The sequence below is a fragment of the Panthera uncia genome, chromosome A2, assembly GCF_023721935.1.
Source record: "Panthera uncia isolate 11264 chromosome A2, Puncia_PCG_1.0, whole genome shotgun sequence".
Lineage (NCBI taxonomy): Eukaryota > Metazoa > Chordata > Mammalia > Carnivora > Felidae > Panthera > Panthera uncia.
In genome coordinates, this window is record NC_064816.1 from 23,720,751 (window position 1) to 23,748,515 (window position 27,765).

At 36.8% G+C, this 27,765-nt stretch overlaps 2 protein-coding genes across 14 annotated transcripts in view; one reads left to right on the top strand and one right to left on the bottom strand.

Moving 5' to 3' along the window:
* Positions 1-13,054, top strand: part of CCDC66 (coiled-coil domain containing 66) — a 49,754-nt gene extending 36,700 nt beyond the window's left edge. For all 6 annotated transcript variants that reach the window (XM_049640736.1, XM_049640737.1, XM_049640742.1 and 3 more), the window contains 5 exons: positions 8,801-9,288; positions 9,860-9,900; positions 10,668-10,909; positions 11,098-11,222; positions 12,816-13,054. In XM_049640736.1, the coding sequence (XP_049496693.1) occupies positions 8,801-9,288; positions 9,860-9,900; positions 10,668-10,909; positions 11,098-11,222; positions 12,816-12,902 (983 nt within the window). In that variant the 3' untranslated portion in view covers positions 12,903-13,054. The remainder of the gene's footprint in view (positions 1-8,800; positions 9,289-9,859; positions 9,901-10,667; positions 10,910-11,097; positions 11,223-12,815) is intronic.
* Positions 13,055-14,302: 1,248 nt separating this feature from the next.
* The window catches only part of TASOR (transcription activation suppressor), a 49,738-nt gene continuing 36,275 nt past the window's right edge, over positions 14,303-27,765 (bottom strand). Inside the window, exons 16-24 of one of the 8 annotated variants that reach the window (XM_049640730.1) lie at positions 27,327-27,468; positions 26,002-26,061; positions 21,742-22,553; positions 19,516-19,638; positions 18,573-18,732; positions 17,700-17,808; positions 16,046-16,224; positions 15,715-15,879; positions 14,303-14,835 (exon numbers count right to left, since the gene is read on the bottom strand). In XM_049640730.1, coding sequence (XP_049496687.1) covers positions 14,303-14,835; positions 15,715-15,879; positions 16,046-16,224; positions 17,700-17,808; positions 18,573-18,732; positions 19,516-19,638; positions 21,742-22,553; positions 26,002-26,061; positions 27,327-27,468 — 2,283 coding nt within the window. The other 7 variants (XM_049640735.1, XM_049640728.1, XM_049640733.1 and 4 more) reach the window with 7 other exon arrangements.

Genomic DNA, 27,765 nt, shown 5'->3' on the forward strand with positions numbered 1-27,765 from the left:
CATGAAAATTCCCTTTTCTCCGCATCTTTGCCAACTCTGGTCATTTCTTGTCTTTTTGGTACTCCCATTCTGATTGGTTAAAGGCCATGTCTCATTGTGGTTTTTATTTCCTGATGGTCAGTGGTGTTGAGTATCTTTTCATGTAGCTGTTGGCCATCAGTAGGTTGTCTTTGGAAAATCATTCAGATCTTCTGCCCATTATTTATTTATTTATTTGTTATTGTTTCATTAAAAAAAAATGTTAATGTTTATTCTTGAGAGAGAGACAGACAGAGACAGAGTGTGGGTGGGGGAGGGTCGGAGAGAGAGGGAGACACAGAATCTGAAGCAGGCTCCAGGCTCTGAGCTGTCAGCACAGAGCCTGACGCGGAGCTCGAACTCACAAACTGTGAGATCATGACCTGAGCTGAAGTCAGACGCCTAACCGACTGAGCCTCCCAGGTGCCCCTGTCCATTTTAAATCAGATTATGGTTTTGCTTTTGCTATTGCATTGTATGAGTTCTTTGTATTTTGGATATTAACCTCTTATCAGATTCATTGTTTGCAAATATTTTCTTCCTTCAGTAGGTTGCCTTTTCAGTGTTTTGATGGTTTCTTTTGCCCTTTGCTATGAAGAATGTTTTTAGTTTGATGTAGTCTTGTTTACTTTTACTTTTGTTGCCTTTGCTTTTGGACTCAGAGTCAAAAAATCATCGCCAAGACCAGTGTCAAGGAGTTTATTGCCTGTGTTTTTATTTTTAGGAGTTTTATAGTTTTAGGTCATACATTCAAGTTTTTAATCCATTTTGAGTTAATTTTTGTGTATAGTGTAAGATAGTGGTCTGGTTTCATTATTTTGCAATTGACTGTCCAGTTTTCCCAGCACTATTCATTGAAGAGACTGTCCTTTCCCTATTATGTATTTTTTGGCTCCTTTGTTGTCAATTAAATGACTGTATAAGCATGGGTTTATTTCTGGGCGCCCAGTTCTTTTGATCTGTATCTGTTTTTATGTCAGTACCTTACTCTTTTGATGACTATAGCTTTGTAATATAATTTGAAATCAGGTGGTGTGATGCCTCCACCGTATTCTTTTTCAAGCTTACTTTGGCTATTTGGGGTGCTTTTGTAGTTCCATAGAAATTTTGGCATTGTTTATTTCTGTGAAACATGCCATTGGAATTTTGATAGGGATTGCACTGAATTTGCAGATTGCTTTGGACAGTACAGACATTTTAAGAATGTTATTAATTCTTCCAGTGAGTATGGAATATCTTTTCCATTTGTGTGTTCTTCTTCAGTTTCTTTTAGTAACATCTTATAGTTTTCAGTGTGCAGGTCTTTCACCTCCTTGGTTGAATTTATTCCTAGGTATTTATTTTTGATGCAATTGCAGATGGGATTGGTTTCTTAATTTCTCTAATAGTATTAGTGTATATAAATGCAACACATTTTTGTATATTAATTTTATGTCCTGCACCTTACAGAATTTGTATTTTTCTGACAGATTTTGGTAGAGTCTTTAGGATTTTCTGTGTATAATATGTCATCTGCAAATAGTGACAGTTTTACTTCTTTTCCAGTTTGGATGCCTTTTATTTTGTTTTTCTTGCCTAATTGCAATGACTTGGATTTCCAGTATTATGTTGAATAACAGTGGGGAGAGTAGACATCCTTATCTTGTTCTTTATCTTAGAAAAAACTTTCATCTTTTCACTGCTGAGTGTGATGTTAGCTGTTTACTTGACATATATGGCCTTATTATGTTGAAGTGTATTCCCTTTATACTCTCTGTATAAGAGTTTTTATCATAAATGGATGTTGAGTTTTGCTTTTTCTGCATCCATTGAGATGATCATATGATCTTTATCTTTCATTTTGTAAATATGTTGTATCTCATTGATTTATTTGCAGATGTTGGAACATCCTTGCATCCCTGGAATAAATCCTACTTGATCATGGTGTATGATCCTTTTAATGTATTGTTGAATTCTGTTTGCTGATATTTTGTTGAGTTTTTTGCATCTATATTTGTCACGGGTATTGGCCTATAATTTTCTTGTGGCATTCTTCTCTGATTTTGGTATTGGGGTGATGCTGGTCCCATAAAATGAGTTTGGAAGTGTTCCCTCTTCTGTTTTTTGGAATAGTTTGAGGATTGGTTATTAATTCTTCTTTGAATGCAGGGTAGAATTCACTAGTGATTCCATCTGGTCCTGGACTTTTGTTTATAGGGAGGTTTTTTTTTTGTTTTGTTTTGTTTTTTTATTACGGATTCTCCTTACTAGTAATAGGTCTGTTCACATTTTCTATTTCTGCATCATTTAGTCTCGATAGGTTGTATGTTTCTAGGAATTTATCCATTTGTTCTAGGTTGTCAAATTTGTTGGTGTGTAGTTGTTCATAGTATTATGATCCTTTGTATTTCTGTGGTGTCAGTTGTAATGTCTCCTCTTTCATTCTGATTTTTGAATCCTCATTTTTCTTGATGATTCTAGCAAAAGTTTGTCAGTTTTGTTTATCTTTTCCAAAAATCAGCTCTTAGTTTCACTGATACTGTCTATTGTTTTTATAGTCTCCACTTCCTTTTTTCCCCCCTCTGATCTTTGTTATTTCCTTCCTTGTACTGAATTTGGTTGGTCTTCTTTTTCCTTGAGATTTAAAGTTATGTTGCTTATTTTTCTTGTTTCTTGATGTAGGCATTTATCACGATGAACTTCACTTCCCTCTTAGAACTGCTTTTACTGCATCCCATAAGTTTTGATGTTGTATTTCCATTTTAATTTGTCTCGACATTTTTTTATTTCTCTTTTGGTGATTGGACTCCTTAATTTAATCTCCACAGAATTATGAATTTTCCAGTTTTCTTCATGTAATTATTAATTTCTCGTTTCATATCATTGTGGTTGGGAAAACTGTGTGTAGATATTAATTGAAATTTCATGAATTTATTTTATTAAGACTTGTCTTGTGGCCTAACATGATCTAGCCTGGAGAATGTTCTATGTGTACTTGTGAAGAATGTGTTTTCTGTTGCTTTTTATATCGAATGTTCTGAATATATGTGTGAAGTTCATCTAGTCTAACATTTAAGGCCTTTGTTTTTTTACTTTCTGTTTGGATGATCTATTCAGATATATGTGGGGTTTTAAAGTTTCCTGTTGTTGTACTGCTGTTTATGCCTGTTAATACTTGCTTTATATATATACATGTATTTAGGTGCTCACGTGTTGAGTGTATAAATATTTACAAATGTTACATTCTCTTGTGGATTGACCTCTATCAGTATGTAATGCCCTTCTTTGTCTCTTTATTGTAGTCTTTGTTTTAAAGTCCATTTTGTTTGATATAAGTGTGGCTACCTTCAATTTCTTTTTTTTTTTTTTTTTTAATTTTTTTTTTTTTAACGTTTATTTATTTTTGAGACAGAGAGAGACAGAGCATGAACGGGGGAGGGGCAGAGAGAGAGGGAGACACAGAATCGGAAACAGGCTCCAGGCTCTGAGCCATCTGCCCAGAGCCTGACGCGGGGCTCGAACTCACGGACCGCAAGATCGTGACCTGAGCCGAAGTCAGACGCTTAACTGACTGAGCCACCCAGGCGCCCCACCTTCAATTTCTTTTATTGTCCATTTGCATGGAACATCTTTTCTCATCCCTTATTTTCAATCTGTATGTGTCCTTCTGAAGGGAGTCTCTTTATAGGCAGCATTTAGTTAGGTCTTTTTTTTTTTTTTTTTTTTTTTTTTTTTTTATCCATTCACCCATTCCATGTCTTTTGATCTGGAAAATTTAGTACATTTACATTGAAAGGAATTATTGGCAGGTGTATATATATTGCCATTTTTTTCATTGTTTTCTAGTTCCTTTTTGCTTCTCTTCCTTTGTTTTGATGACCTTAATGGTATTGTTAGATTCTTTTCTTGATCTTTTGTGACTCTGTCCTTTGTGTATCTACTGTAGGTTTTTACTTTGTGGTTAACATTAGGTTTACATACAGTGTAACTTAGAACAGTGTGTTTTAAGTTGGTAACAATTTAAGTTTTAACATATTCTAAAGCTCTACATTTTTACCCCCCTCCCTCATATTTTGTTTCTGGTGGCACATTTTGCATCTTTTTATCTTTTGTATCCCTAACTAGTTATTCCAGTTATGGTGATTTTTACTACTTCAGTGTTTTCAATTTTTTTTTTTTAATGTTTATTCATTGTTGAGAGAGAGAGAGAGAGAGAGAGAGAGAGTGAGCAGAGAGAGGAGACACAGAATCTGAAGCAGGCTCCAGGCTCCGAGCTGTCAGCACAGAGCCCAACGTGGGGCCTGAACTCATGAACTGTGAGATCATGACCTCAGCCGAAGTTGGATGCTTAACCTACTGAGCCACCCAGGCGCTCCTATTGTTTCAGGGTTTCAGCCTTTAGACTGGTCTTATAAATGATTAAGCTACTACTTTTATTTTGTATTAATGTTTACTAGTGAGATTTTTAGTTTTCCATTTGTTGTTGATTAGTGTTTCTTTTACATTCCTTTTAAGTCTGGTTTAGTGGTGATGAACTTTTATGTTTTGCTTGTCTAGAAAGTAAATTCTTTAATTCTGAATGATAACTTTGCCACGTACATTATTCCTGGTTGGAAGTTTTTTCTTTTGGCACTTTGAATATATTGAGTCCCTGCCTTCTGGCCTACAGAATTTCTGCTGAAAAATTTCATGTAGTCTTTAGGAGGGTTCCTTGTATGTAACAAGTTGTTTTCTCACCATTTTTAAGATTTGCTCCTTGTCTTAAAGTTTTAACATTTCAATTATAATGTATCTTTGTGATGGTTTCTTTGTTTTTATCTAATTTTGAATTCTCTGGGCTTCCTGTATCTGTATATCTATTTCTTCTCCAGGTTAGGAGATGTTTTTTTCTCCTAGAAGTTTTCTGCCCCTTTCTCTTCTTCCAGGATTCCATCATATAATGTGAATATTAGTCTGTTTGATGTTGTCCCATAAGTTCCTTGAGCTATCTTCACTTTTATTTGTTTTTGGGTTCACTGATCTTTTTTTCTGCTTCATCTTGTCTGCTGTACCCTTCTCGTGTATGTTTCAGTACAGTTATTCCTCAGCTCTGTGACTTCTGTTTGGTACTTTGATACTTACATTTATTTTCTTTTTGAAGTTTTCCTTGCTTATCCATTCTTTTGAGTTCTGTGAGCATCTTTATCATTACTTTGAACTCTATCAGGTAAATTACTTCTTTTTTTTTTTTTTTTTTTTAAGTTTATTTTGAGGGGCACCTGGGTGGCTCATTAAGTTGGGCATCTGACTTTGGCTCAGGTCATGAACACAGGTCTGTGCTGGCAGCTCAGAGCCTGGAGCCTGCTTCAGATTCAGTCTCCAGCTCTCTCTGCCCCTCTCCCGCTCATGCTCTGTCTCTCTCTTGCTCTCAAAATATAAACAAACATTAAAAAAATTTTTTTTAAGTTTATATTTTGAGAGAGAGAACCTGTGGGGGAGGGGCGGAGAGAGGGGACAGAGGATATGAAGCAGGCTCTTTGCTGAAAGCAGTGAGTTTGACCCCTGTGTCAGGCTCTGTGCTGACAGCTTGGAGCCTGGAGCCTGCTTCAAATTCTCTGTCTCCCTCTCTCACTGCCCCTAGCCTGTTCATGCTCTCTCTCTCAAAAATAAATAAACATTAAAAAAAAGGGGGGGGGGATTGAGTGTGCCAAGACCGGGTCAGTGCCCTAGAGGGGAATATCTCAGTCAGCACCTAGATTCAGGCTGAGTGGAAGCCAGACCCTCACGCATCAGCTTTTAACATATAAAAGCATATACAGTCCCAATAGGACCACAAGCAGAAGCGCACCTGGCCTCCAGAGCCAGGTGATCAAGGGGCACCCTGCACATAGCAGCTGCAGAAACCAGGGCACAAAACATAGAATCCCAGGCAACAGACATGTATAAGGAGATATTGGGACCGTGGAACAGGACAGAGGAAGAACGTGAAGATGACACCTGCTGGTTGGAGTGAGGTAGACAGGAGTGGATGGACAGGAGTGGATGGAGGAAGGTCTCTAAAGATAGCATCTGCCAGGGGTGCAGGGGATACCTAGAGTTTTAAATGAAGGTAATACTTGCCAGCCTCAGTTCCCTGGAACAGTATCCCAGCAGGTCCCTAGATGTGTGTTAAGTTAGATGCCTGCCCCTCACTTTATGTGAAAGAGGCTCATCTAATTATATTACACTCTGGGCACTATTGGCTATCTCTGCACTGGGCCTTGGGGCAAGTGAGTCTACACAACAACCCTTTAAAAGCCATTTCTTCCCTCCACTATAGCTTGGTGGGTCTCATGGGCATGAGCCTGTTGGCTTTCAAAGCAAGATGTTTTGGGGGCTCATTTCTCAAGTGCAGGTCTTAAAAGTTGGAGTGCCTGATGTAGGGTTCAAACCCATCGCACCTTAGGGAGCTGCTCTGGGTTACTAACTTACCTACTTAAGCCACTTGCTTACTTAAAATTATTCTGCTTATGAGCTCTTGGTATTTTTTGATACTTCACTCTTAAGCTTGAAGAATCTGGTTCAGTCCCATCCCTAGGTCCAGATAAATTACTAAGTTATATAGATCCTACACATTAAGGGAAAGTGAAAATAAGTTTTTAAAATAATGGAATTATGTGTCTTTTCACTGAGCAGCTCTAAATAAGGGAATTCAATCAGTCAGAGTCCCAAAATAGAATAATTCAAAATGGTTTATGTAGGAAGGGAGTATTTCCAAAGGAGAGTCAGAGATTCAAAGGAGAATCAGAGGTAGTGCATATATCAGATTTATGGGAACCAGAGAGGGTGCATGACTCTTGTGCTAGGTAGCAACTAAACTGATACCGGAACCTAGAAGACAGAAGTTGTGTCAGAGGGAACTTTGAGGGCAGTGATGAACTATGGTAAAGGGACAGAGTCAGCCTCAGGTCAACTAAGAGAATGAGCCAGTGGAGTAAATATCCTGATTTCATTCTGTTCCCTCCCTTTACTCTGCTTGTGAACCCTGTTGACTGAAGCCAGAGGATCAGGAACCCATTAATACAGTTCATACCAGTCAGCTTGCCAGGGTAGAAAAAGGTGTTAAGTGGGTACAGAGTGGCAAAAGAAGATACCCACTATGAGAGTGATGCAGGCTGGGCAGCCTTACTATGGATTGGTCCTAAAGCATGTCCAGCCTGGAATAACACACCCTAGTAAGTGTGCAAAATAAGAGAGCAATAGCTAGAGTTAATTTTTTTAAATGTGAACACAAACCTTTTTTCATGACCTAATTATGTATTTAAAGTTTTAATCTTGAGTGAAAGAAAACCTTTTAAAAGATTGTTCAACTGGTCCCATAGCTGTTACAGCTGAACACATCACTAAACATGTAAGTTGTAAAATTTCAGATGTTTTTTTGAGTGAACTGTTCCTGACATTGTGTGTGATTCAGGGATGATCTGCAGGCCGAGTATAATGGTATATGAGATCTATAGATCTAAATACACAAAATGCAATGTGACTTTTATCAGTAGCAACATTTCCCTAAAAATTTGGTTCCAAGGAGGGAGGTACAAAAGAAATTTTCCCAGCACTTTTGGGGTGAAGACAGAAGGACATTTTCCAGATCCTGTATATTTTTGTATGTTGTTAATTTCAAAACAAGTTACCAGAAAAGCTTAACATCTCAGAAGAAATTTTTTACATTGCTTTTGATGACACTTTTGTCAGTTACTCTTATAGGGAAAATTAAGAGTTTTGCTCAGAAATACACTTAGATGTAGAAGATGATATTACATACGGCTTCTGTATATTCTGAATGAAAACCAGGACAGTCCTGTGAAAAGTTTTGTTTAAAAAATGGTCTATTTTATGTGATGCTAAGAATGAAGCAGCTTAAGTTTCGATCCATGCTGTGGCATGGGTGACCGAGGAATTATGCTGAGTAAATAAGCTGAGCATAGGGTCGGGGAGGAGTGCACAGACACACAAATATTACATAGTTCCACTTACGTGAGGAATCTAGGGTGGGGTGGACACATTCATAGAGGTGGAAAATAGAGTAGAGGTTGCTGGGGGTTGAGTGGAATGTGGAGTTACTGCTTAGTGTATACAGGGTATGTTTGGGGTAATGAAAGGGTCTGAAATTGTGCAGCCCTGTGGGTATGCTTGCTGCAGTGAATGGTACACTTAAAAATGTTGAATGGAAGATTTGGAGAAATTGGAACACTTGTGCATAGTTGGTGGTAATGTAAAATACTGTAGTCACTATAGAAAACATAAAGAATTTCCTCAAATAATTCAAAATACAACTGCCATATGATTCAGCAGTTCCCCTTCGGGGTATATACCCTGAAGTCTTGAAGAGCTATTTGGACACCAGTGTTACTGCAACATTAGTCATGATAACTAAAAGGTGGAAGAAATCCAGATGTCCCTTAACAGATAAATAGATAAAGTGTGGCATTTAGACACCTCTGATGGTATATATTATTCAGCCTTAAAAAAGGAGGAATTATAACACATGCTACAGCTTGGATGAACTTTGAGGACATTATCCTAATACGAAACAAGCCTGTCGCAAAAAGACAAATACTGTAGGATCCTACTGACATGAAGTACTTAGAGTAGTCAAATTTATAGAAACAAAGTAGAATGGTGGTAGCCAGGAGCTTCAGGCAGGGAGGAATGGGAAGTAGTTTAATGGGTATAGAATTTGTTTTGAAAAAACAAAACAAAAAACCCTGTGTAATACCTTTGAGAAAAAAACCTAAATTTTGTGTTACAACAATTAAAATTAAGCCTTTGAAGTTTTTCTTTTTAGATGACTTAAATACAGGAATGTTCACCAATGCAGAATCATGCTGTGGATCAGTAATAGAGAGGGAAATTATAAATTGTTCATCCCCTGAGATTCCTGCAGAATTTAGTGAACAACTTCACACTAAGAAAGACAAACAGGAACTAACAAATCAGGATAAAGGAGCCAACTTAGAAAAAGAAAACAGTTGGTATAATGATCAGTGGAATGAATTCACAAGGACAGAGAAAACAAAACCAGTGAAGAAATGTCCTAAAAGGCCCGACTGGAATATAAATAAGCCACTCAAAAGGTATATTCCAGCATCAGAAAAGTACCCTAAACAGCTTCAAAAGCAGAGAGAAGAAAAAAAAGTAAGAAGGCAGATGGAACTGCTTAATTTGGTAGAAAGAAACAGTCCTGGACACCTCTCTCAAAATAGAGGGCCTTCACCAGTTCTTCCTTCATCTCAAGAAACTGAGCCAAGGTTCAGGTGGCATCTAATCAAAAAGGTAAAACTCCTTTGTCTTAAAATATATTTTGAAGTATGTATTGATGTTTCTAGATTGAAAACCAGGTTCCCCACATGCATGTTTTGACAAGGCTGTTCTGTATCTGAACAAGAGTTTAAGAAATGTGCTTTAGTTTATAAAGGATTGTTAAACTATGGCAAATCCATCAAGTTTTATAGGAACATAGCCATGTTCATTCCTTTATGAATTGTCTGTGGGTGGCTTAGAGTGGTTGCAAGAGACCACATGGCCCACAAAGCTAAAAGTGTTTACTGTCTGGCCCTTTACATAAAAACTTGACACTTAAACCCTGTCTAGATTAATGCTGTTCATTAAAATAGCTACTCAAAATTCTTGTTTATAGTCCATATTGACAGAGGGTAATTTTACAAGGTCACGTATTACTGTATTGGTTCCCTGTGACTGGAAAAATACAAAATCTCTATCCCATCATCCAGTATCTGTTATTCAAATATTATCCTCAGATTATTTCCACAAGTAATCATCAGAAGTATTTGTGGGTATATAAGGCAAATACTGTTACTCCTTTCTGCATTTATCTATCTTTTAGGAAGAAGATCCTCTGAAAATTAATTCTTTCAGCAAGGAAAGGTATGTTATGGACTGGATGGATTCCACAGCTACTTAGTGCTGTGTATATGTGGTAAAGAAATACAAAATATTTGCTGAGAATACAGTTGAGATGAAAACATGAGCATGTATGAAGTCAGTAACTGGAGGTCAGACTTCCACGTGAGGCATAGAGGTTTAAGGGATATGTGGCTGGCATTTTACCTAAAATTTGAAGGCCCAATTTGGACTGGGCCTAATAAACATCCTGGGTGGGAACGTAGGTAAGGTATTGTTGTCTGCAAACTTAGCTAAAATAGTTGGAATTTCCAGTTATGTCAACAGTGGAATAGACATTGTACTTGGATGAAAAAATGACTAGTAGGGATAATGAAAAATTCAGTTAACCAGTAGGAGATTTAGATTGTTAGGAATTTGATTCTATGCCTTTGAACCAGATGGTTTAGCGTTCTGTCAGAATGTGGCTGTAATGAGTTTAGTTCAAACGGTAAGTATATTATTTTATGCTAAATTATCTCAGGAGAAACATTAGGCTTACGTTAACCCAGCTAATGTTGATCCCCCTTTTTTCCTCTATGCTGTATATATCCTTGCCAAGTAAGAACTCATCCTATTCTGTTGCTATTTAGGGAAAGTATCCTAGAACTCACTTCTGTACATAGTGTTCCTAAAGGTTTTACATTTAGGATAAATTGAAATGTGATTGAAGAGCAGATATGCTTACTCTAAAATACATAATTTTGCATTAAATCTTCTTAGTCCTTATTGTGCTTTTTTGAAAAACACAGGTCTCCATCACCACCACCAGTTCCAGTGGTGAAAAACAGAACACAACAGACTCAGACACTAAACAGTAATTATGAAAGAGAGAATCTGATCTTAGAAGGCAGTCAAACAGAAACATCACCTGGGGTTTCTGAACCATCCCATTTTATCCCCTATGTCCGAACCAATGAGATCTATTACCTTGATCCAGATGCACCACTGTCTAGGCCTTTAACCCAGGATCTTCAGTACCAAAATCCACATGGTAAGTAAATTCAAAATCCAAATTAATATTCTTGCCCTTAGCCAGGAGAGGTAGAATTTCCATTTTGGGGTGCATAACTAAATTTTTAATTGAATATGTAAGTTTATTAATGAATCCTTAGACTACTCTAAGATAGGGCTATATCATATTAGAGTTATATTTAACATACTACTTTCATCTGGCTTCAGACTGTGACCAAGAACAAGGACAGCTACTTGACTTTGGTGTCAGGGACCCACTTCTTAATCCTAACTTGTTGAAAAACAGGGATCGACAACAAGCAATCCTTAAGGGACTATCAGAACTGAGACAGGTATGATGAGCTTTTTCACCAAGTGTGGATGTAACTGTTTGATGGAGGGCTGTGTGTTGGATCTTAAGCAGGCTCCATGCTCAGCGTGCAGCCTGATGCAGGGCTCAATCCCACAATCCTGGGATCATGACCGGACCCGAGTTGAGAGTTCAACCGACTAAGTCACCCAGGAGCCCCTGGAAGGCTGTATTTTACTTACTTACAGTGCCTAATTGGTTACATGATTTATGTCCCTTCTCCCACATAAAAAATTCACCTGTGTTATTAACCTTGAATGGAAATAAGATTTGCCATTTTTTTGGGGCGCCTGGGTGGCTCAGTCGGTTAAGCGTCCGACTTCGGCTCAGGTCACGATCTCGCGGTCCGTGAGTTCGAGCCCCGCGTCGGGCTCTGGGCTGATGGCTCAGAGCCTGGAGCCTGCTTCTGTGTCTCCCTCTCTCTCTGCCCCTCCCCTGTTCATGCTCTGTCTCTGTCTCAAAAATAAATAAACGTTAAAAAAAAAAAAAAATTTGCCATTTTAAAAATCTCTCCAGTATGAAATCATGAGACAGTTCTAATATTAAGACAATTTTATTGAATGGGAAAAAAAAAAGCATACATTTGAAAGGTAAAACATGATCAATAAGGCCCTAAAACCAAAAGCAGAAAATACACAATTATGCTTTAATAAACTCTTAGTAATGCAGTTCACGTTTTTTTAATTGAATGTGTTGGCAGTGTTCAGAACAGAACAGTGATCCAAGTCCCAAAGAATAATATAATCCAGTGTGAAATTATACATATAACCTTACTCATCAGACTACATCTTTTCCTCCCAGACCAATTATTGTCAGATAAAAATAAAATCTGGTAACATACACACTATTTTAAGGCTATAACCTTTTTCTATCAAGAAAAATAAACTGCCACTTTAGAAGTGCCCTTTTCCATGTCCAGTCATTTGCTAATGCCTCTTGCATTTCAAATTGTTGATTGAACAGTTGCTTACTAGTTCTTTCTCACAGAGCTAGAAAATCACCCATACTAACAGAATTATGTAGAAAGTATCCTTCTCCAAATGCTAGCTTTGGCTACATATAGATTGAGTTATGTCACAAGCAGTAAATATTTTCAATTTTCCTTTAAAGTGACAAGGCACTTAATAGAGGTAAAAGTTGTGAGGTCAAGAGGCAGGAATATATATGATTGTACACAGTGACCCACCTGTATAGTAGCCACATCTTATTTCAGCAGAGCCTTGTCTAAGCCACTAAGGTTAGTGCAGTCAAGATAAACACTGGATGTTTGGGGAGACTCCTTCAGTGTGTCTCATTACCATTTTAAGAGCCATGTCATTGGGGAGACTTTGTTTTACAAGTTAGTCATCCCTCTTGGTTTTTATGCTAAGAAGATAATCCTGGGTATACAGCATCCAAGTGAGTAAGTTTTTTGAGTGGTTCAAAATTCAACATGACAAGCTATGGCTGAGTAATGGAATTTATTATTATAGGTTTTCAAAGTAAATAGAATTCTGGGTTAGCAGGGCTGAAATGTAAAATAGGAATAATTTGCAAGTCTGCTGCACACCTCACTAACATATTAATGTGATTTCAGGGCCTTCTCCAGAAGCAAAGGGAGTTGGAAACTAATCTCATGCCTTTAGCTGCAAATCAAGAAGAGAATTTTAATTCTTCGTTTTAAATGTAGAAAATCAAATCCTTCACGTTTGTTGTCTTCTAAATTATAAAATGTGTTCATTGCATAACTGTATTTTCCAAATAACCTAGATTTATTTTAAAAATGCTTATTTAAAACTTGTACATTATGTAGTACAACACTGTGTATATATATATATATATATATATTTTACAATAAATCGGACATTTTTTGTAAAGCTTAGTAAAGAAAAAAAAACATTTCTGCTCTATCACAATCTAGGCATTTAAGTCCTGTAAAAACACTTTCCACTTACCTTACGACAGGTTTCTGACCTGTTCACAGACAACGTTCTTCTACACTTATGAAGCTTATTACTAAGATACCACTTAGGTATTTTGCTCTATAAAAAGATTTGAAAGGTTAGAACTCAGATTCTAAGTTCTTCTGAAGGGCGGGCCCAAAGGAAGGTCTGACTTAACACATCCCAACTTTTACTAGAGTAGCTGATTTGGTATTTCTTTTCTCTAAATCCTTTTTTTTCTTCTTTTCTTTTCACTTGTGGAAACTGCATTTTCAAAAACAGTTTGCATTTGTAATGCAGGCAGTTACCAATATAGTTTTAAAACTGATCGCCATATACTTTGTGAATTTGAAGTTATTTTTTAGAACAGCACTTAAGTGTTTAACACCTCAAAAAATATACTTACATTTTGCTAAGACTACCAATTTAAAAATCCATAGCAAATTTGTTCAATGCCTTTAATAAACAAACCTATCTTTTGAAATAGGAGACTGAATTTGATAAGTTAAATTTCACACTAAGCACTGAAAATTGTTAATTATCAAATACCCTCGAATAAAAGGTTGAGCAAAATTTTAGCAACAGGCAGTTTTTACATGGCTAAGCTTAAAGATAAAAATAATGCTGCCTGGTATTAAGTCCTAGGTCTTAAATCTTGAGGTATTGAGCCAAATCCTGTAAATATTTATTGACATCACTGGCTTATACCTGTATAAAAACACTATACAAAAGCTTAAAATAAATACAATAGTTGACTGATATGTCATTTCAGCAAAAGTAGCTGGTATCCTGACAGAGGGGGGGAAAAAGTTATTGTTTACTATGGTTTTGCAAATATCTAATTTTATGTATAAAACAGGCTTCAATTTGAAGTCTAAGTACAGGTGACATATAAATGTAAAACTTAAAAGTGCCAACATGAGATAATTCAAGTACAATATATGTTAAAAATATATATATTTATTTCAATTTTCAGATGCTTCAACTGTTACAGGCCATCATGATTTAAATAAAAGGAAAAAAAAACATTTGAGAAAGGACAAGAAACCTTTTGTTTAGAGAATGAAATATAAATTGTTATTTCACTTATAAGAAACAAAGTCCATAACAACCTGTTTCAAAAAAAAAAAAATTACTATAATTATTTCTCTTTTGAAAACGGCCTGGAAGAATCACTTTTCCCCCAACTTAATGGAGATGGAGATTTATCTCTATCCAAGCTTTGAGTATAAGCAGATAAAAAGTAATTTTCACTTTCTTGAAACTGACTTGATGAAAGGGCATATGGTGTCCCCAAAAATGTCTGATGAGTGAGAACGTTAAAATGACTAAACTGATGGGACATATGTAATTGACTGTGATAAACCTGAAAGCTGCTATATGCATCTTGTTCAGTTGAACTGCTGTTCTCTCCTTCAGAGCACACTAGAGCAACAGAAGCTCTCTCTTCAGAATCAATCTGACAAGTCTTATCTTCTAATAAACTTTTTTGCACGTCAAGAGACGATTGCAATTCAATTTGAATATTCTTATTTTGATCTGTTCCACGTGATCCTTTGGTCTCTTTCGCCAATATTTCTGAATGAAAATTGCTGCATACTTCTATTTGTGAGATTTCATCCCCTGAATCCAGAGACATATCCTCTTCATCCTTTTCATCGTTTTCTAAAAGAGCTACATTTAAAAAACAAAAAGTCCTCCTCTATTGAAATACACAATTTGTTTAAGTTTTAAAATTATACACTACTCACACAATATAACGCGTCAGGGTCTGCAAGTCCACAATCCCTTAAAGCTTGGTCTTCTGCCACAAGTTCACTTAGTCACAACACTCACACTAGGTGTGAATGTCCAGATAATCCGATGCTAAAAGCTTCTGCGAAATGTGTTCACGTTTAATGTTGGGAAATCCCAACTCCCAGCTCCAAAGGGGTTAATGTCAAAACAGCATCTAAAGTTATACGGTAATTCAGTATTTGACAAGACAAATAAAAAATAAAAATTTTGACATCTAGCTTCACTGGATTATGACTAAACCAGTTAGTTCTATCAAATGATCATCTCTGCTTTTCCTCAAAAACAAATTACATCTTTCATTTAACATAAAACCTGGAACCAAAGCAGAGTCCATCTCACAAAAGACTAAAGCTATGGATATCCCTTACTACCTTGTAATTAAATTGCTTTATACATCTGGGGAGATTTAGTAGCCCAATGCTAAATCCCCATTATCTGGTGTCCTCCTTTTAAAAATAGAACCCCTTTGCTGACAACAGCAGCCAATAAAAGCTTACAAACCCTCAAAGAGAAAATGCCTACTCTATAGTATGCAACACAGTAACTCTTAACAGCTTGTAGTGATTACAGTATAAATGAGCAGATTTTGTGGATGCTAAGTATAAAAATCATAGGTGCCTTGAAACACTTTCCCTGAAGCTATTAACACTGAGGGTGAGTAGTTTCAGGACAGGCATTTCGTTATATGAAAATGAAACAAAACCGTTCCTCTTTTTCTGTCTGCCTTAAAGAAAAGGAAAACTACTGAAAAGTTACCTGACTGCGACTCAAGATTCTCATTAGCACCAAGCAGTGGAAGGTTTTCTTCTGTGATTGAGTTGTGATAGCCCACAAGATTTTTAAAGTTTTGCATAAAGTCTTCAGTAGTTGCAACCACTATTCCATTATCTGTATAACTGGAAATCATCTTGATATTCTTTTCTAAATTAAAAACAAGTTTCTAGTATAAAACACTTGAAACTATACATGGACAAATGATGGTGCCTACCCCCAATCCCCATAAAAGTGCTCAACACCTACCACAGGCCCAGAAAATCCTTGCATCCACACCTACATTCACAATAGGAAGCTTAAGGGCGCTCTTTACCTGTTAAAAAGACTATGTGTCTTTGCTGTACGTTCTGAGCCTGAAGTCTGATGAGGCAATCCAATTCTGGTGCATTTCGAGTTTGTGAATCACAATTGTGGTACGACAGAATTTCAACCAGGTGCTTCTTCTGATAGACATTCAGAAGCGTCAACAGACTTAGAGCTTTAGCATTCAATCTGTGAAATTAAATAGTTCAATATCTGGATCTGCATTTCTACAGTATGGAAATTTTTGCTTCAAATTAAAACCATAATTTCTCAATTGAGGCAACTAATGACAACTGCACTGCTTAGTTCAGTGCCTAGTGAATGGGTTTCTCCTAGGGGAGAGAGGGGAGCAGGAAATGTGCAACCTACATGTAAGTCCAGGGGCTTTCTATGGGTGTAAAAGCCTGAGAGCCGGCTATTCAGCTTAGGCTAAAAAATCTGTTGTTTTACTTAATAAAAAACAACAGTTCCCTTTAACTTTACTAATTTAGAACTTGAATGAAGGACACAGAAGGACAAAAAATATATATAAATATCTCCTTCAAAAAAATACATGGGTCTAAGCTGTTTCTACACCTCCAAGCACAAGGCAACAAGTGGTAGAAATTACTGACTACTGTCAGGAAGATAAAGGTACTAACTTTGTACCAAAGTTACACCTGTGCGCCTCACTGTTATCTGGTATACAAAAGTAAGGCTTCACTGATGCCTATTTCACATGATTTGAAGATAAAACAAGTTTCAAAAGAGTGAATTACTACAAAAAGTTACTTTTCAGTTATTTAAGCCTGAATTTCCTTCTTAAGTGTACCATGGGATTAGAAGGTATTAGGGTATAAAAAAAAGTGTTTTGTAGTCTGTTTCAGAAATGCTGGCTGACAAAATGTGGTGTTTTTTTTTTTTTTTAATTTTGAGAGAAAAAGTGTGAGTGGGGGAGGGGCAGACAGAATCCCAAGTAGGTTCCACACTCAGCGAGGAACCAGACATGGGGTTCCATCTCACGACCGTTTAGATCACAACCTGAGCCAATATCAAGAGTCGGACAGTTCACCAAATGAGCCACGCAAGCACCCCTGTAGAACAGAAGTCTTAGTCTCTCAGATCCCTAATTATGTAAATATACTATATGGACTCTCTAGTAGGAAGATACAGTATCCAAAACTCCTCTATCATTTGTGAAGCCTCTCAAGCTGACTAGTGTTCTAAGGACCACTGGGTATGCTAGAAATCACCTATTTCCATAAATGAATGTCCTAATCACAAATCTCCTTATGTCGGGATTAATCCTTGTCTCACTATGTATGCACGTCACTAGATTAGCTGCCTAAATTAGTCCTCAGTTGGGAAAGAGTCTGACCTAGTTGGCATATACAGTTTGGTAAAAAAAAAAAAAAAATGCAGACTATTCCCTCTTGATTATTCTAAATCCCCAACTGGCAAAGATGAAAACCATTTTACCTATATACATAACTAGAACTTCAGCTTAAGAAAAACTCTACCTAAATAAGAATACTACTTCCAAATAGGCTAGAATTATATCTACATTCCCTTATGGCTGGCTAAAGATACCTGTGAAAACTGAACAGCATCGATGATAATCTATAAACACAGAAAAATAAAATTTTAAATCAGCAACCATTATACAGTTATTTTTCAAATCTTACCTGCCCAATTCCTTTAGTTTTTTCTGAAATTTACAGTGGACTTTCCATTGCCATTTTCCTTCTGGAGTACTAAGTTCTTCGAGGAATGTCAAAAAATTTTTAAGGTTTTCTGTTAGAGATAACAAAGTTCATCTTAAATTCAATAAATAATAGTCAATCCACAACTGAATTATGGAAGAAATTTTTGTTGACATTATACAGAAATGTCTACTTTCCTTTTTTGTTTTTTATTTTAATTTACTTTGTTTTTTAAAAATATATGAAATTTATTGTCAAATTGGTTTCCATAAATGTCTACTTTCCTATGTAGTGTTGCCCCCCACTTTTTTCCCTCTGAGGGAGACAGATCTATACATACTCTTAGATTTAAGAACATCTACATAAAAAAAAAAAGAACAGGATGATAACAATAACCAAGCAGAAGTGATACAAATGCAGTAGGAGCAGGTAGCCTTGCTTTATACCAGATTTAGAGGAAATTATTTGCAAAGACTAAGAGAAAAGAAATTTGAGGCAATATGAAAATGTATTAGTTATCTGTGATTGGCAGAATGGACAATACATTTAAAAAGCATGAGTCACTGAGGTGCCTGGGTCGCTCAGTCAGTTAAATGTCCGACTCTTGGTTTCAGCTTAGGTCATGATCTCAGTTTGTGGGATAGAGCCCTGCGTCGGGCTCTGCACTGACAGTGTGGAGCCTGCTTGGGATATTCATTCTCATTCTCTCTCTCCCTCTGCCCCTCCACTGCTCGTATGCGCTCTAGCTCTCTCAAAATAAATAAACTTAAAAACAAAACACAAAAGCATGAGTCATTAATCAGAAAAACCTAGAAAAGACAGAAGTTCATGCTCGAAAGAATGCACAAATCTTACCAATTGTGATAACTTCTGGATTTAGAATGGATTCATCAGACACGATAAAACCTCCAGATACAAATAATTCATTATATGTATGATTTTTAACATCATCCAGACTATCAACACCAGCAAAACTAACACAAGGGAGCTTCTTTAAAGTCACCAAGCCAGGTACCTATTTAAATCCCAAAACAAAAACAAATAAAAAATGAAATGGTTAAGACTCAAGTGTGAAGTGACCTACAGGAAAAGTCTAACAAAATGCACTACAGCTCATATATATTAGTGTGTTGCTTCTGGAAAGCCAAGCACAAAAATAATATTCCCAACATGTTCAAATACATAAATCAACATTTATGTACTCGGTGAATACCGTAAACAGAATGCTCTAAAGAAAAGGTACCTACAAACGGACTTGGAAACAGAATGATATAGGCCAACCTGTCTGGCCCTGTGAGTGCAGGCAGAATTCAGAGGGCAAGAGCCTACGGTACTGGAACAGTCAGGAAAGCCTTCAAAGGGTAGTAGGACTTGAGACAAGCTCAGAAGACTGGGTGGGGTTCCTCCAAATGCAACGGAAAGGGGAAATGATGTGGCAGAGAGCGGGTACAAACAGGTTTTACCTGGGACATACGAATGAAAATGACAATGTAAAGAGAGTGAACAGACCCACTGACATTCAAGGAGTCAGTATTCCTAGTCTTGATGAGTGACAGGGAGGGTATGGGACATGCCGCAATTTAAAATTTTGCAAAGGTACAAACTTGATCACAAACTGATTCACAGAAGGATCATTTAGGTCTCAAGCCCTAAATCTACCAACCTTGAAGTTTTCTCTCTTTTCAGACCTTACAAGGATATTTTAAAAACAAACAGCTTTAGTCTCAAAGGCAGTAAGATTTTAAAATAAGGGAGTTTTTATAGCCAAAATAATAGTGAATTTGACTTAATATTCTACCTTGTGAATGAAACCTGCAATGTCTTCATTCTGAATAATAATCAATAGTTTATCTAATTTTGATCTTCTTTCCAAAAACTGTTCTGGATGACATTCTGTATTGCCTAATTTGATAAGATATTCCTGTTAAAGAAAAAAACTAAATCAACATTAAGAAGTTTTTTTTTTTTTTTTGCAAATATCCATTTAACACTACAAATGCAAGATAAACTGGCAAGTGTAACTACTGTTCGAACACTAGCAATGATGACCTTATACTCTAGGGACCCTAGAGATCATCAAGTCCACTCTTCTTATAAACAACCTATAGCTCAGAGTTTAAGTGGCCAGTCACAATGTTACAATGCTATGCAGTGAAAACTAAGTAAATGTCAATGGTGGGTAATAGAAAGAACCATAAGAACAATGGATTAGCCAGGTTCTTAATCCAGGTCCATTACTTATTCTGGGCAACCCAGAGTCCAATCATCAACCACTCCCTCACTCCCGTTTTCCGCTCCATTTAAGGCAAGCCCTTGGCTATTTGCAGCAAGGTTGCCAGTATACTCCTTTAGTTATAAAACACTTTTCTCACTGTAGCTCATTTAATTCACAACAGTCCCAAAGTCATTCATACAGAGCTTCAGCGTATACGATGGCATTCACATACTAGTTAGCCATGTCTGTCAAGTTTATACCTCCAGCCGAAATAGACCCTCCCATCTAATTAATACCTCCCTCCATGTTGGTGACATGGTACTACCTTTCAAAGGACACATGGTGGTAGTACAGGCAATTTCCTTTGCTCTTTGCTTGCTGGTGGAATCCTGAAGTCTGAGGTAAACTGCAGGGTCCTAGAGGTCACATTCCTCTTTTCACAGATACAGGAGCAGATTAATTTTCTCAAGATTGGCAAGGCTGGTTAGATAGCCATTAAATCTAAACCCAGCTTGCCTCACAACCAGTCTACTGCTCTGTTAAGAACGGTCTACAGGTGTCACCCCCAAAGAGGATGTTTTTGTGTAGCCCTAAACTAAATAAAGCAGCGTCTTCTGTATTATTAGATTATTAATTTAAGCTTCTGGGCAGATCTCGGAACAGCTTACAGTCAGGTAATGAAAAAGTAAATTACTGTCTGACAGACCAGCTTATAATTTTTGGTCTTTTTACAGTAAGAAGTTTTAAAAGCAAGTTCATTTTAGGTAAGACGGTTGAACAGTCGGATCTCATCTTTCCAAGAAATCACACTGAGCACTCTTCCTGCCCTCTTCATTTCCATGCCATTCATGTTCTTATGGCTGCACTACATGAAACATGCTGACATCAAAGAGATCCCCAAACTGACAACGGCTCAGGACATGTCAGCAGCACAGAGTTTCTGGGCCACTGTAGGCTACAAGGCCCTTATTTATAGTCCTTTCTGCTTCCTCTAACAAAACAAACAGAAACTCATCATGGTAAGTAAATTCCATAAATGGGAGGAGGCATTTATTTTAAAACCTATGGTATTCCCTTAAGGAATTGAAATCCTGTAATTTAGTGAATGCTGATTGTTAATATGAAAACACTGATATAATTGTTACTGTGTTATAATTTACCTATCGTTACAAATGTTACATACTTATGCATCTGCACAGACACACGCAAGTGTTTTTAAAAATCACATACTTGAAACACTAGTCTTACTCTGTAGCTTCAGTAGAAAAAAAAATACACCTTGCAGTGAGGAATCTTTCATGATTGGGGAATCTTTCAGGATCATCATGTTTTTTGATCAAAAAGGCTATAAGGAATCCTGACATGACCAGGGTATCAAGAAAATGCCAAAAGATTACATATATAATGATTAGGTCATCCCTGGACAGTTTTTTCTATCTGATTGATAAAAAAAACCCGTAAGAGGTAAACACTGATAGCTTCCTCTACTTCTCTGTATCTTTCCCTCCCCTTCATTAAAAACCCAAGTACAAAGCATTTAAAATCTCTGAATCAAGAGTTTAAAGGTATTTGCAGTGTGCATACAAATGGTCTTCAATACCACCCAATAAAACAAGATGTTAATCCTAAGATACTTAGATCACAGGTTCTAAATTTAATTGAACTTACTAGTTTTTTATTTCAGTCTGTATTAAATTATGTAAGAAAGTATATCATCAACATTTAAAAACAAAAACAATCCATTTTATAGGCATTAGACCCAACAAGACAAGTTTATATAGCATTACTATTACCTTCTCATTTAGTTACCTTTATTTCTTTACAGAGCACACTCTCTTCTTCTTCATGAATATAAAATTTCACAGTATTTTTCTGGACATCTTTCATGATTTTAACCAAACTGTTAAATACTTCAGGTTCTAACTGGCTTATAAAATTTGAAAGAGCTGGTTGGGCAGAAATGTTTACATCACTGGGAGATTTTGTTGTTTCTTTTTCTACTGGTTCCCGGACAATATCACCAGGTACAGTATGGTCAGAAGTCACCATTAGCTCTGTGGCATGGTGTGGCTGGTTCACTTCTACTTCGGTTAAACCCAAAGATGAAGAGGAATGCTGCTCACTGGAGTTGGTGTCTTTCAAAGGATCACTACAAAGTGGCTCAAGGAGCTGTTTATTGTTGAAGTCACTTGAGGAAATTGGGATGACAGGCTTTCCCAGAGGATTCAATGCTATCTTAGTACCAGAATCATTAGGACTGACTGGTGGCAAATTCCCACCCTTGGCTGATGCTTTGATAATAATAGTATTTAGTTTCTCATGCAAGCCATCTACAAACTCCTGTACACCAGCTTTGGAAGTCTTAGAATATATGAACTCAGAAAGCCGTTTCATCTTCTCTTGTGTTGAAAAAATAGGTGTGGAAATTCTACTGACATATGAAACATTCTTTTGCTTCAAAATCTCTTCTATCTTCCTAGAAAAGAGACTGTACTCTCCTAACACTGTCCTCTCTGTGGTTTCACTCATTGTTGGTGGCTCTGCTGCTGGCACACACTGCTCCTCCACTGTCACCACCTGACCTGTCAACACGTCATCCTCAGTGGTGCCCTTTAGCGTGTCTGTAAATGGAGAGGATGGAAACTGGTAATCAGAACTTCTCTGTCTACTTATTACCCGGGGGTCGTTAGGAAAGGCCTCCTGTGGTGGCAGACACACCAGTTGTTCTTCTGGTGATTTCATACCTATATAGGAAGAGTTCATTATTATAACAGCAATCCAAAAAAATAACACCTGAAAACACAAACTCATAAATAGGAATGTCAGATCAAAGCATATACTTAGAATTAATTACGTACTGGAAGGTAGAATAAGAATCTCAAATAATGATGTGAACCCTATTTTCTAAGTGCCCTATCTATGGCTGGTCTTTGGATTTAGGTAGCTAGAGTGACAAGTTTGGATGTTATTTTCCTTGATTCCTTTTGAAGTGTTTGAACAAATGCCAATTTGGAACTGGCAACAATACAAATTAAGTCATTTGCTTATTTCTGCTTCTCGGATCAGGAAAAGAAAGGCTCAAGGATGTGGAAGAGGACATATTTCATATCTGCATTAACAGTTACACTCTTGAGATGAAGAGGTCATTCAGCTAACTACTGATTTTAATGGAACCATAACTCTGACTTTTGACAACCAGCACAATCCACAGATTATACTTTTTTCCCCAGAAATTCTAAATTCAAAACACAATATGGTTTTAAAACTACAGTTCAAAACAGACACCCTAAGTCCTTTTTTAAAAGGGGAAAATATGTTTAACAGCAATTTATAGTAATAATATTTTTAGGAAAAGAAAAAACAATCTTTGCCTAGATGATATTATACAATTTTATTTTTAATTTTCTTAGATCTTAGCAAATATTCCCCAACAAATTGCTGTTGTAGTCTACAAAATGGTACCTCCATACGAAGAAGTGCAGGCACAAGTGTAGTCTTCAAAACCACGGTACTTTAAAGATATAGTGAATTCCCTATTCAAGTTTGCACCTAGGTGTGGCTGCATGCCCTCTCCACACACATTCAGTTTGGGTTTCCTCATATTCACACTTTTCTAAGGGCTTTAACAGCATCAGCAGCTGTCAGCTTGTGACATTTTTCCACCAATCTTGGTATTTACCATGAGCCACTCCACCCGTTAACTACTGCACAGACACCTGTCAGCAAGACCACAACAGGTCTATAGGTAGAAGGGGAACAAAATAACCAATGCACCAAGATAAGAAAACTATATGAAACTGGAAACCAGAAAATTCAAGTTCCATAAAATAACTCAGGAATACAAAACATCCTTCTTAAATTTGCAACATGGGGTTTAGTACACACACAAAATACATTTTAAATTCTATCTTACATAACAAACGGGTTGCAGAAGACTACCTATAATTTTTAAATTTCTGATTATGTATTATTTCAAGTGAAATAACCTGCTTCCCAAAATGTACAGCTGTAGTTCAAACCAATAAGCTTACACTTGAAGGGCTATGGATAAAAGGAATTTTTTTCTAAAGTGGAACAGAGCTTTAGGGGCGCCTGGGTAGCTCAGTTGGTTAAGCGTCTGACTTTGGAGCAGGTCACGATCTCGCAGTTCATGGGTTCAAGCTTCACGTGCTTGTGCTGTGAAGCACAAGCTTCAAGCTGTTCAGCTTCTGTGCTGACAGCTCAGAGCCTGGAGCCTGCTTCAGATTCTGTGTCTCCCTCCCTCTCTCTCTGCCCCTCCCCTGTTTATGCATGCTCTCTTTCAAAAATAAATAAATAAACTTTAAAACAACAACAATAACAACAACAACAACTCTAAGGTCCCCTTAGTGGCTCAGTCAGTTTAAGCGTCCAACCTTGGCTCAGGTCATGATCTTGTGGTTCATGAGTTCAAGCCCCACATCAAGTTCTCTGCTGTCAGCACGGAGCTTGCTTCAGATACTCTGTCTCCCTCCCTCTCTGCCCCTCCTCTGTGCACATGTGCTCACACCCCCCTCAAAAATAAATATTAAGAAAAAAACCCCTCTAAACAAACCCTGCTTAAAAATGCAAATTATCATCACCTAATTCTATTTTGCACAAATTTCCCCTATATGATTCTAATTACTAACACTGACTTTATTATTTTAAAAAATGTCTTCATCAGTAAATGATTTAAAAGAAAAACACACAGATATCAAGAATAATGCATGTTTTCTACTGACATTCAAGCAATGCAGGATTTTAAGTGTGAGTAGTGAGTTCTCTAAAGGCAGCATCATTCAGGTATTTACACTATTAAACACAAAATATAAAGATGGGTATGCCAAATAAGAGGACTGCAGATGCTGAGGGAGCATGGTGAAGCATAAACAAGATGCCCTGCTGCTTCTAATAAGAAAGAATTACTGACAGATAGAAAATAGATGAATTCCAGACATAATGTTGAGTGAAAGAGCCAAAAACAAAACAGGACATGTGTAGGTTCCATTTACCTTAATTAAGAACAGGTAAAAATAATCTATTGTGAAAGAAATCGGATTAGTGGTTACTGTTGGGTCAGGGAGAGTACTGACTGGAAGCATACAAAAGAAAACCTGGGGTGCTGGAAATGGTCTACATCTCAATTTGGATAGAGGTAACATAAGTGTATGCACATGTAACAATCCATCGAGCTGTGCACTAAAGATTTATGCACTTTATGTCATAGATCTGTTATTCCTGTTTTGCTTTTTGGGGTCATCTTTTCCTAGGACAAAGACGTCCTTGAAGAAAACTATTCAATCTTTTTCTAATCCCAAAGAGAGGAAAACCATAAAGATCTACTAAAATTAAAAGTCACTTGGCTTTTCTTCAAAATTAAGAAAAAACAAAAACAAAAAAAACAAACCACCACTGAAGATTTCTGAAAGAGTAAGACACAACGAAATGGAAACAAAAAAGTCCGACCACCAAACTGAAAGCAAGAAAACAATGCCTATGCCCATCTGCAGAGATGTTCAATTGACTGATCTCAGACAAAAGAATAGGTCTTCTAGGAACCAATGGCAACTAGCTAATCAGCAACATCTGTAACTGTTTCTGGAATCCCAAAGTTTCCTAATCTCTTAATTACACTGTCTTATTTAAATAATTAGAAGAAGAACTGGGTCAAAAAATTCAAGATTAGGAATAATGTACCTAAAAGATAAATGTCTTAATCCTAGTAGTTTTTAAACTTAAAGAAACTTGAAGACTGCTTCTCACAGGATATTCTGCAGGAACAGATTAAGAAAAATATTGCAGTCTTCTGAAGTCGTCCTATCAGATAGAATCACACTATAGGTGAAGAAAACTTAACCTCTAAGAATGATTCAGTGACTTCTTTGAACACATTCTTTGTATAAGAATATTTGATACAAATCAAATGATTTAAATGCAAATATGAGATTGTCCAAATTTTCTGTCATTAACAGAACTTAATATGATGCCCTATTGATGGAGAACCAGAAATGCAAGTAGCAATTCTGAAGAAGGGCACATTGGGAAGAAAAGCAAAGGGAGCCTTCTCACCTGGTGTTTGTTTCTCACCATGTTTCCCCAGCTGGTCTTCTGGGCTTCTTGCATTCCCTCCTGAGGGAAAGCATCCATTAGATTTGTAGACTCTCTTCAGATATTGGTGATACCTATTAAGCACCTTTCAGACAACCCCAAATGCTAACAAATCCAAGTATTCCACCTTTTGCCTAAAATAATCCAGAAGGGTCATTCAGAAATAGCAAGGTGTTTCCCTTTCCGTTCAGGTGATGATAGAATATCAACACCTAGATGCTGTGCCTTCAAATGGCTCTGAACATCAACTATGAAGGTGCCTAAATGAGGAATGGTTAGGATAATCATCTTGAACTGCCTACTTTCTTATTGTTCCTCCTACTCAAGCCGATATCTCCAGCTCATAAGTATCAGCTACCTCTCTACCATCACTCCTGAGGCTCTTGCCCCCTCTGGTAAGGTACTAAGTAGAGAATGTGCTAAAGCCCATGGAAACTCATCAAGTTTTAGAAATTCTTCTCAGAGTCCTTGGAGGCCTTAGTAGCTTCTGGGTCACAAGCCAGTCTACTTACTTTTTAGCAAAAAGTTATTTGTTTTTTCTTTTTAAAGTTTATATAAAGGTCTAGGAATGGAAAAGATGTGCCCTGGGAATATTTCCAAAAATGCTTAGCTTACAAAGATGAGTAAGAACTTGGAATATTAAGAGTATGTATATATGTGTGTATATATGCATGTGTTTGCACAGAGAAATTAGAATACTGCAAAATGATCTTTCAACATTTGCTAACCTACATGGTTCAGTAAGCTTTCTAGGGATTTTTGCATTTGATAATTTTAGGCCATTCTCTACAATGACCTAATTTCTCTAGGATAATCTAATATTAAGAAATTTCTTTCAAATAGATGAACCTCAACATGCCCACTTCTCAGATGATAGCTTGTTAGTGAAGTCTGCTCTAATAATTTGAGAAGATAGTATTTAATCCGCTACCCCAAAGACCATCATTTCATCTCTGTCACTAGCTCACCTTATCAGAAACTCCATTTCTGTCAACAATTTTCATTTGGAAGTCTGCATACTAACAACTCCATAGGAAGAGTAAGTATGTTTTAAATCCTTCTGATTTTATAGGCTGTTTTGCACATACTTGCTGATACTGACCAAAAACAGCAACACTCAATAATGAACAATTACATTGTTCAAAATAAGATACCAAGATGTCAGAGCCAAGTAAGATGAACCACCTAGTGACCCAAGAATGGAATCTAGAAAAGATGAAACCCATCAGGAAACTGGTCCCTAAGTAAAACCAAGCAAACCTAAGTCTCAGTATACTTGTTCTTACCTGTAATTGGAATCAGTTTCCAATGTATTTCAGTCTCTTCAACATCATTTGACTTAGATTGTCTGCGGAATCCATGTTCAATGGGAACAGTGGGACACAAACTGCAATCTTCAAAATTATTCATGCTAATTAAATTTGGATCCTAAAAATTAGAGTACATATTCAATAGCTTTCTTTTCAATTAATTTTTATGTCAAGAATAAACAACTATTTTCTTTCTTTCTTTCTCTCTCTCTTTTTTAAAATAGGCTCCACGCCCAACGTGGGGCTTGAACTCGCAACTCAAGATCAAGAGTTGCATGCTCCACCAACTGAGCCAGGCAGTGCGCCCCTAAACAACTATTTTTTAATAGCAAATCCACAAGCTTCAATCTAAACATTTTTTAATAGCAAATCCACAAGCTTCAATCTAAACATTTTTTAATAGCAAATCCACAAG